Source organism: Hippopotamus amphibius, chromosome 4, assembly GCF_030028045.1.
Source record: "Hippopotamus amphibius kiboko isolate mHipAmp2 chromosome 4, mHipAmp2.hap2, whole genome shotgun sequence".
In the NCBI taxonomy this organism is placed as follows: Eukaryota; Metazoa; Chordata; class Mammalia; order Artiodactyla; family Hippopotamidae; genus Hippopotamus; species Hippopotamus amphibius.
In genome coordinates, this window is record NC_080189.1 from 106,675,684 (window position 1) to 106,686,170 (window position 10,487).

Here is a 10,487-nt window from a genome sequence, read left to right on the forward strand (position 1 = left end):
ATCAGGGGCTGCCACGCCATACCAGCTGCATGACTGACAGAGTTCAAAGCTGTGCTGAGACAGGTCCCTCTAGCAGCCCCTCGCAGAGATGGCCAGACCATCCCCAGCAAGAGCTTCCTAATTCTCGTTGTTTGTAGCATCTTGTCCCATTCAACCGCTCTGGTCTTCAACAAATAAACCCAACACATGTTTTTTCAGAGCTCTTCACTGGAGGATCCTGAAAGAGAGCCTTGGCATTCCAGGCAGCATGGACCAGACCCAGGCGGTGAAATGGGACCAGGAAGGCCTGTCAGGTAGGCTGAGGGAAGACCAGACAAGCCAGGATCCTGATCTAAAGAAGATGATGGTCTGACCCCACTGGGCTTGGTGGCCGTGACCCAGGCACAGATGAGAGGGGACAAGCAGAGGAGGGACTATACCGTGCTCGCAGCTCTGCCCAGGTCACAGCGCAACTCTGCTTTCACTCTCATTTTTGGTCTTTTATAGCAGTCTCTTGCCCCATACTCAGCCAGGATTCTGTAAGTCTGAGACAAGGGTCAAGATGGGATGCAGGCACCACGCCTCCCCTCCCCTTTGGCGGTGGGAGGGGTCTAGGGTATGCAGGTCAGACTCCGACAGGAGCTTCAGCTTCAAACCAAGCCCTGCTGGTGAGCGCACGCGGGGACCAGGGCTCGCTGATGTGGCTGCAGCAGGCAAAGGTTGCCAGGAGGTGGGAACCGGGGGAAAGGAGGGTGCACACAGCGCAGAGCTGACCTCAGGCGGAGGCCCTGCAAAGTGGCCCTCGGAACCCCAGCTAAAAAACGTGCTCCTCGGTCTAGAAACTTCCCCAGGAGACAGCCTCAGCTCCCGTATAATCTCATCAAACAAGTCTCGAGGTCCTCTGCCTACTCTGTCCGGGGTTATTGTTACTAGGAGGTCAATTTGCTTGTCTGAACCTTCCTTATAATTGAAAAACCCAGGCCTATGTGGGACAAAGAAAACAACTATTAATAAATAAACCAGGGAAACTCTAGGATTCCCACTAAGTAAGAAGGAGGTGACCTGTTTTGTGGCTTTTGGTTGTTTGATTTCTTTTTCCCCCACGGAAGCTACACAAACCCAGCATCCTAGAAACAATCTTGCACACTAGCCTTCTCATGATCTTGTCATTTTTCCCTCCAATATGCCGGTAACAATTTCAGCAAAAGAGCAATGTAAGGATGTTATTTTTTCACCCTGACAAACAACCAAATTGGAAAATGAGAAACTGGATGCCTTGTTTTTGAAATCCTGCTGGTTTTCCACGCCTTTAAAAGACTGGATACTCTTACACCTTAAACTCAGGCAGTGAAGCAGGACGCTGGGAATGCTTCCAGCCAAACAAAACTCTGATTAAGACCCTTCCTTTGTTGGCATTTCCACGCTGCCCTTCAAAGCGGCTTCCATGTTCTGCTGTTTATTTAATCACTGGTGCTTTGAAAGAAAGCCTGGGAGGGAAATGGAGCTAAAGCTAAAGTCTGAGAATTAGAAGCAAATGAAGATCAATCATAAGGAAAGAAAAGGCTCTGCTGAGATCATGATTATGTCTGGGGGAAAAAGCAACAAACCCCAAACAGCCTGGTGTGGGCCTGCCCCACACTCTAAAAGGATGTCTGCTTTCCCATAGATTTCTGAACCCGTGTTTCCTAGGTCACTGCTCTGAGTAAATAAAACACACTCGAATGACCTTTGGTGACCTTCCATGACTAGGCCTGTTTCCTCCCAGGGTCGAAGGCAGCCAGGCCAGCCCTGAGGACCCTAGGGCAGAAAGATGATCAGCTTCATCTCTTAACTGGACAGAATTCTGCTGAGTGATTTTCTGGTTTTACTAACAAGCCCCTAGGGTCAGGGGCACCTGCCTGAGGTGCAACTCCAGCCAGAAATGGGCCCTGTGAGCTGTCCCCGTGATCTTAGCTGGGAAACTGCTAGAAACACTGAGAATCACGCAGGCTCCCCAACACTGCCCTGAGGATGCCATCTGCCCACCTCTCTCAGCAGGCCCGTGGGTGGAGGTCTCCTGTGGGGGGGGGGGGTACCATCCCCAGGCTCCACTGCTGACCAGCTGGCCAGGGAGGATGCCCTGACCCCAGGGATCTCTAACCACAGGAGCACTGAGTCACTGACCGATTCTGCCAAGCGCAGGCACACCAGAGAGCGAGCGAGCGCAGGGTGACCACCAGTGGGGGTGGGTAAGGGCCACCAGGCTCTGTCCTGTGGCCTGTGCTGGACACACCAACAGAAGGGTGTGGGCAGGCCCAGGCCACTGGCTGTGCACCTGCATCATGGAGCACCCAGGGGCCTCCCAAGCACCAGAGCCAACGAGGCCGGAGGCCCTGGGGCTCTGACGTCCACAGAGAGCCGTGAGGACACAGCGTGAGAGCATCGCTCTGGGCCCCCGGTAGTGGACACCCGTGTCCTGGAGTTCAGTGTCATTCAGCCGGTCCCTGCACTGACACAGCCATGCCAGTAGCAAACAGACCTTAGCAGGGCCCTGGATGAGCAGTTTGGGAGGCTGTCAGCCAGTGGTGGGGCCACTCGTCCCCCTGCACCTTGGCCAGCCCCTCTCGGAGCAGGCCTGAGGCTGCAGCTGAGCCTCCAGCTTGGAGGCGAAGGATGGAGGGCCAGAGCATGTTGTCATTCACCCCACACAGGGCAGAGAACATAAGAGTGTTCCCGGGGGGACTTGTGCTGATGAACCCCTTTATCTGCTCAAGTAGGTTAAGCAGCCTGTTTCTCACAGGGCTGGGAGGGTGGGGGTAGCCTGGGGCACACCTGACTCCCAGTCCACCGACAAGCTCAGTGCTGCTTCAAAGTCCCAAGCATCTCTTGAAGCTGGAATGGAGCTGGTGTGCCTGAGCCCCAGGTGGGCCCTGTTAACACTCCATCATGGGTAGACTGTCTCCCCAGATCCACACGGTAGAGTCTTGACCCCCCAGCACCTCAGAATGTGACCTTACTTGGAACAGGGTTACTGCAGATACGGTCAGTCAAGTTGAGATGGGGTCATACCAGAGAAGGGTGGGGCCCTCCAATATAACTGAGCCCGTATAAAGAGGAGACATCAGATGATCTGGAAGATGCCTGTTTCATCTTTTAAAAACAATGCAAGTTTTGCATCCTTCTTTATGATGATGTCTTTCTTTTAATATAAAAGGTATGCATTTTCTCCAAATGGTTGAGTAAAACTGAGCATCAGAAGGAAAAAACAAGGAGAAATTTGGATGCAGACAAGCATAGAGGGAGGGAGTATGAAAAGACACGGCTAGGGGTGGGTCAGTGGGAAGATGCACCTGCAAGCTCAGGAGTGAGACCTGAGAGGTGGCCAGGCTGTGACACCTGGACCTCAGACATGGAGATCATGGAGCTCGGGGACAGGCGGTCTGTGGTGCTTGTGATGGGACAGCAGCCCAAGCTGGCTGATACAGTCTCCACGGTGGGCCCTGAGGTGCCCCAACCGCCTGCGGGTCTCACTTTGACATCATAGGCACCAAAGGAAAGAGCACTGGTAAAGGAATCTCAGTCACCCCCTTCAACACGAAGATTTCATGCCAGTGACTTTCTTTAACCTTTTTTATGCATAAAACCACAGGCCATTATGCCCATAACCCCTACTGTGATAATACGTGCATCACTCTGTCAACATAGTTAACATCTGAACTTCTGAAACCTCTGTTTTTCTCTAACATAAAACCATTCTGCTATTTTTACAACTATAGCATCTTCTCAGGAACCACATTTTGATCGTTTTTCTAACCTGCCTATAGAAGGTCATCTTCTCACCTCTGATCTCCTGATTCCTGATAACACCCTTAAGTAGCCCTTTATAGCAAATCTGACAACAAATAATCAACAACTTGTGATTACACAAAACAAGCCAACCATCAACCTCTAAGACTTAAGTACTTTTCCAAAAGAAATAAGAGCTTCTTTACTTTTTGGGACTTGATATCTATAATTTATGCAATTTTTTCAGAAAAATACAGAAACTGTGGCTAGCACATTGTTTCCCAAAGGAAATTATTCTTTAACACCGAGTTAGGTTGTTAGCACCTAAAATTTCAAAGAAATGTGAGGGGTTATGTTCTGTAAGGAAAACACACACACATACACACACATGTGCACACAAAAGCTCTGAGGGTTCAAGGAAATGAAGCTGAGATTGAGAGTTTGTTCTTTACACATTAAAGAAGAGTGGGCTCCTAGGTGGTGTTTCAAGGACCAGGCCCTAAGGTTGGCAGCTGCAAGGCAGACAGAGCCCGGATACAGCCAGGGGTGGGTGGCCTTCCTGGGGGTTTCCTAGTGGGAGGGGGTATAGCTTGAACTTGGCTTGGCCAGAGAGTCCCCAGCTTCAGGAGTTTCCTGGAGCCAGGCCAGAAGGAGAAGCCCTGGGGAAGACACCATAATTTTGTCTAAGAGAAAGTGTGCATTTTACCACACAGGTAGCCCTTTAAAGCAAGAAGACGTGTGGGCAGGGATCTGGATGTGGTGTCGACAGGCAGAAGTGTGTTCTTGATGAAACGGTAGCCAGGAGAGTTTTGCTATTTCCACCAGTCCCCTCCAATCCCCAGTTGGAGTGGACTATGGATTTTCAGGATAAAGACATTCTTGCAGTAAACTATGCTCCAAGCCCCCTCCACTAGCCCAAGCCTTCAGTAAAAGCTCACCAAACCCCAAAAGCTTGCAGCAGCTTTCATTCATGAGTCAGGAAGTAGAAGCTGGTTCAGCTGGGGATGGGGTCGGGAGGGGGTGAGAGAAGGAGCAGAAAGGAAGAGTCCCACAGCTGCTGGTCACTGCTCCATGATCCTAGGGCTGACGGGAGGAACTGAGCCATCCCTGGTGAGCAGGCAGTGGCTCAGCCTCCCTTCAGGAAAACACGGAAAAACCCCTAAGACTGCAGAGCTGGAAGACGTGCAAGCAGCAGACACTTGGCTTCCATTATTTTTTCTTGTTGTTGTTCTTAAATTATTAAAATGAGAATCAATGAACAGATTGATTTATAGTTAGAATGAAATATAAAAACGAATATATAAATTCATGTGGAAAAGCACAGCTCACTGCCAGCGAAGGGAAAGTTTGTCAGAAGCAGCCCACCTGGACTCCCCTGGGGGCACCGCCAACTGCTGCCGACCTGCCCAAACGCAGGTGTCCCACCTCTGACCCGGAAACCTGCTCCAGGAAATCCCTTCAAGAGCAACAACCCAGCATCAGATGCATCCTTCACGCATCAAGATGTCATTCCCAACAGCAAGAACTGGGAAGAACGTTCACACCCACCATGAGGATATGGCTGAGTAAATTATGTGTATCCAACTGAAAACTACTATTCAGTAAGACATCCAACATGAAGACAAAGCAGCTACTTTTTAAAGGTTGGGATTCAATGTTAAGTAAAAAAAAAAAGCAAAAAGCTATGACTTTAACCATGTAACAATATTATATAATACCTACCAAATGACAAGACTTTACAGTCTTGTAGCAGACACATTAAGATAATGGAATTTTAGGTGATTTTTAAATTTTTACTTATTGTTACAGTGCTATCTGTGCAATAAATAAAATTCAAGAGAAAAAATAATTTCAAGCAGTTTTAAAAATGTGCTTCTGTTAAAACTGATTTTTTTCAACAAAGGGTAGAATTTCAACAATCAATAAAGCTAAGTATGAATATAAGTGTGATGGGTACTGTTCACTCATTCTATACTATTCTGTTTGTCTCTGTTTGAAATGTCCATCATAAAAGGTTTCTTAAAGGAACTATAATTATAAAATATAATAAAATGAAGGGTTTTTTAAAAGTAAATATAAAAACAAACACGTTTCCCCGAATGGTACGGACATCTTACACACAGTGCTCGATTTTTAGTCACTAAGTAAACATTTATTTGAGGCCATTTAATCACTCAGTCCAACTGGCTTCCATCGTGGGGAAGCTGCTGTAAACAAAGAATGAGGATGATTATTGGAGACCAGGAGGAAGCTGTGAAAAGCAGGTCAGTTCAAAGACATTCACCCAGAGGGGCCTGGGCTCAATATGTGCAAGGCGATCGCGTGCGGAATCGCGAGCTCCACAGCGTCGTGCCTGGGGCTCCCTTCCAACCCACTTGTGCGCCAGGGGCCTCGCATTAGCCTCGCCTCCCTCTCCTCTCCGGTCTCCACGGGGTCACCTCCCACCCCTGTAGGTGTCTGAGGCCCCCGTCTCCACCATCTCTGAAACCAGCCAAACAAGAAGCAGGTCTCACTTACACGCGGGACACTGCTGCAAGCATGTGCGCTAACTCATCTAATTCCACAAACAGCCTCTTCATAGGGAGGAAACCTGCCTGCACAAGCAAGGGAGTGAGTGGCAGAGCGCAGACATTGGCCGTGGCTCTGCCCATGTCTGTTACTCCCAGTGCTGCAGTGAATAACCACGTGCCCACATCACTTCCTATCTGTGCAGGGACGTGTGCAGGATACCTCCCGGGGGTAGGTTCATTACACGTGCATCTGTAAACTCCAGCGCTTTCTCTGTCCTGAGGTCCAGCTTGGTCAGACACCCAGCAGGGCACACATTTGTCAGGCTCAGCCAGCGTCTAGCACACAGCAGAGACGCAGTAAATACTGTATCCCTTTCTTCTTTCACTCATTTAACAAATATTTATTGAACACCTATTATGTTCCAGGCACTGTTCTGGGTGCTGGGGAATACGCTGGTGAATAAATGAGAAAAAAGTCCCAGCTCTAAGGGATCTGACAATCTAAGGTAAGCTCCAGAGGAAATGAACCTCTGTAAATCCATGGCCTGTTATAAGGTGATAAACACGAAAAAGAAAAATAAGGCAAAGAATGATGGTGTACAGGTGCTACCTGATGACCAATGAGTGGTCATCAAATGAATAAATGCATAAAATATTTCTAATGAGGATGTTTATCTCAGCAGCATTAACAGTCATGAAAATGTCTGAACAATCCAATAATGACGGACAGACAGCACTGCCCCCACTGAGCTGTTTGGAGGTTTAAATTAGTTGACAAAAGCAGAGAGTGGAGCCTGGGAACCTAACTTCTACCCACAACATTCTTTCATAGGAAAATAGGGTTAGTTCCCCCAAACCAACTGTATGTCAATAAAATATGCTGTTCATAAATTGAAAACACTTACACAGACACCAATGCACTAACAATTCACCAAGAGTAAAGTCTTGCTTGTCAGTGCCTGACCTTCAAACTTTTGTGCAATCAGCTTTCCAAATGAAATCATTCTCATCCTGAAGATCTTTATGTGAGAAAGAAAACATCTTTTTTAACGGTTTTAACATTTACCTTACACTGAGGAAGAAAGAAAATATTTTGCATATGAGAGTTCAGCAAAATGAAATTCAATGTCAATTACTGAATTTCTTCAAACAGAAGAATTGGTCAGCAAAAAACAACAACAACCTCCACATGCTAAGTGTGGACCTTAAAAATCAGAAAGGATGCAGATACTACTGCAGGTCTATTTCTACTGAAAATGGTGTTTACAAATGCTTGTTTTAATTTTGCAGCATTAGATAGTCAGTTGTGGGAATTCCCTGGCCGTCCTGTGGTTAAGGACTTGGCGCTTTCACTGCAGGGGGCCAGGGTTCAATCCCTTATTAGGGAACTAAGATCCCGCTCGACGCGTGGCATGGCCAAAAGAGAAAAGAACAAAAAAGCACAGCCAGTTGTAATATAAGCAATTGATTCTACTACATTAAAACACACCCTTGCAGGATACTTATGTAGCATCAGCACTAATTTAGTTTGAGAAAATCCAATCTACTTAGAAGAGCCTTGCAATGTGATTTGAGTAGTTCCCAAAACATGTGAATTGACACTAAACATCAGACACCAAAGAGTAACAGAACCACACTCCCTGCCAGCTCCGATTACAGACTCTGTGCAGCCTGTGGTCTGCAGTTGGTACCTGCGATATTGTTTATGCTTAAATGCATGTCATGCCCTGTCCCTTCAATCAGAAGATTTGCAGCTTAGTTTTTACAACAGATGCCCAAAACACCAAGTATAGTTCAAATTCCACTTTTTTTTTTTTTAAAGAAGAGTTTTTCTCAATGAGCCCTTTTCTGACCAAATGCTGCAGCCCTGATTTCCAACTGGTCAGAAAGACTCAACTTTGGCCCGGAGGGCAGGTTCTGCATTTCAATAATCTGGCGTCCCCCAGTTCCCCGTAGGGGTGGGGGAAGCCACACCAGCTCCTCACCCCGACCTCTCCAACCTTCCCGAGCCCCTGGGGATGTGGAACACTCACCGGGTGCCTGACCCTGCACAGCCAATTCTTCCAGAGCAGGGCCCGGAACTGGCACCCCACCCGCCCCATGCCTGCTCCAGGCTCACGGACACCGGCCCCAAGCACACGGCTTATATTGGCGCGGGGGAAGGCCCGAGGCCTATTAGTCAATCCCAACAAAAGTGAGTGATGCAACACGGGAGACTGAATAAGGCGGGCATCGAATGTCCTCCTGTTCTGCATCTGTTGGGAAATCTTACCTTTTCACTAGCCGTCCAGCGTAGGGGAGGGTGGGGTTACACAAGGCAGCCTCCGGGCCCTTTCCCGGGCTCGCACATTTCCAAGGACACACACAGCTGACGCGTGCAGCCAGGAGCAACACGCACATTAGCGCTGGCCCCCCTTCCCCTGGATGTTAATTGGATGGAACTATCCCTGCGCTCCCGAAACCTCAGCGATCACACCAACCCACCAGAACAGGCTCCACTATGGACGCTCCCTGGCAGATAATCAGAGGGAAAGGAGACAGGGCAACGGAAGTGGTGTTGGTCTCCGGGGGATGGAGAGAAAGTGCTCCAAGTTGAAGGACGGCTGTGCAGTCACGCCCCCCTTATCCACGTCTTTCACCCATTTCCCCCAAAGGATCAGGGGGTCTGGTCGGCCTCTCCTGGTTCTGTGAGTAAACCCGGGACACCCGGGGAAGACCAGACACTCTCCCATCTGTAACTTATCGCTACCGTTGGAGAAAGGCAATTGACAGGGCCCCGGACATCACGTGGGCGCTCTCAGGACCCCCTTGGAGGCAGCAGGAACCGGCAAGCTGTGGGTTCCTCTGGGCCCAGCTGATTCCCGCACACATTTAGCTTCCTAACCGGCTTGAGATTTCAGCTGGGCAGCAGTTGCTCCACCATCCTAGCAGCCGAGGCTCCTGGGTTCCTGTTGCCCCCGGTTGTGGTCAGGGGGATGTCAGGCAACCGAACTCCTGTGGTCTTCCATTTCATAAAGCAATTTTCACAAGCTACGAATGCTCTATCCATGGCTTTTGCAACAGGAAATGGCCCAGGCTTCAGCAGAGGAATTGAGGCAATTATCCCGTAAATCTATTTTTTGAAAGAACATCATTTTAAAAATGGTATTCTATTTGTTACCTACGTTGCAGCACCACAGTAAAGGCCATCACCTGTTTCGGGGCGGGGGGCGGGGTGAACGACAGGGTCTGCCTGACACCCCCCCCACACGTGGCCTCCACCCCCTCAAAGCCCGACCCTGCGTCTCAGTGCTGCGGCCCTAGCGCCCTGTGCAGACAACACTTAGCAGCACATGGGGCTGTCGCTCTTTTTAAAAACTGCATTGTAAGGAAAAGCCCCCAAGCGTGGGGTTTTCCCCATTTCATCTCACGGCAGCCAGTGTTCTGCGCAGTTGCACTGACTTCAGCCATTGCTTCCCTGGAATGATGCCATGAGCATGACATTCAGGTCACAACTGCACCCGTGACGATGGGCTACTGCCCAAGGCAGTTTTCCAAGATTTAAGAAGTGGCTTTTAGTTAAACATAAAATTGCCAAGACTACGCAATCCCACTCCTAGGTGTGTACCCCTAAAAATCCAAAACGGGGACTCAAACGGGTCCACGTACACCCTGGTTCACTGCCGCACATTCGCACCTGCTAAAAACCGGAGCCGACCGGTCTCCACAAAGCGATTAGTGTGGACATACCCACGGTGGTAAATGCACACGGGGTACCATTCAGCCGCGAAGAGGAGTGAGATGCTGATACCGCAGCAATACGGATGGAACCGAGCGGAAGAAGGCGGACGGGACAGGCCCCACGTGCGAGTCCTGCAGCCCGAAGTGAGCGGAGGAGACAGACCCACGGGGGATGGTGCTGGGGAGACGGGGTGGGGGGGCTGGGGAGACAGGGGGCGGTGGGGGGGGAAAGCTGGGGATACGGGGGTGGGGCCAGCCTCCCGGAGGAGGGCGCGCTCCGGAACCAGCTGGCAGACATGGCCCCACACTGCACGCACGTACTGAACGCTCACTGTCACATGGCCGTTTTATGTCACGTGCATGTTTCACGTGAGGGAGTTACTTTCCAGTGACTGTCCCCACTCGTCCATCCTCTGGACGAGCCGCACTGACACCAGGATAAGGTGACCACGCGGCCGGAGGGTCCGCGTCTGAGCCTGGAAGTTCGGCCCGCGCGGGCCCTCACGTCATCTG

General features: G+C 49.8%; 1 protein-coding gene across 1 annotated transcript in view; it reads right to left on the reverse strand.

Moving 5' to 3' along the window:
• Positions 1-8,356, reverse strand: part of ABCA13 (ATP binding cassette subfamily A member 13) — a 324,555-nt gene extending 316,199 nt beyond the window's left edge. Inside the window, 1 exon segment of the mRNA XM_057732590.1 lies at positions 8,288-8,356. Coding sequence (XP_057588573.1) covers positions 8,288-8,356 — 69 coding nt within the window.
• Positions 8,357-10,487: the final 2,131 nt, after the last annotated feature.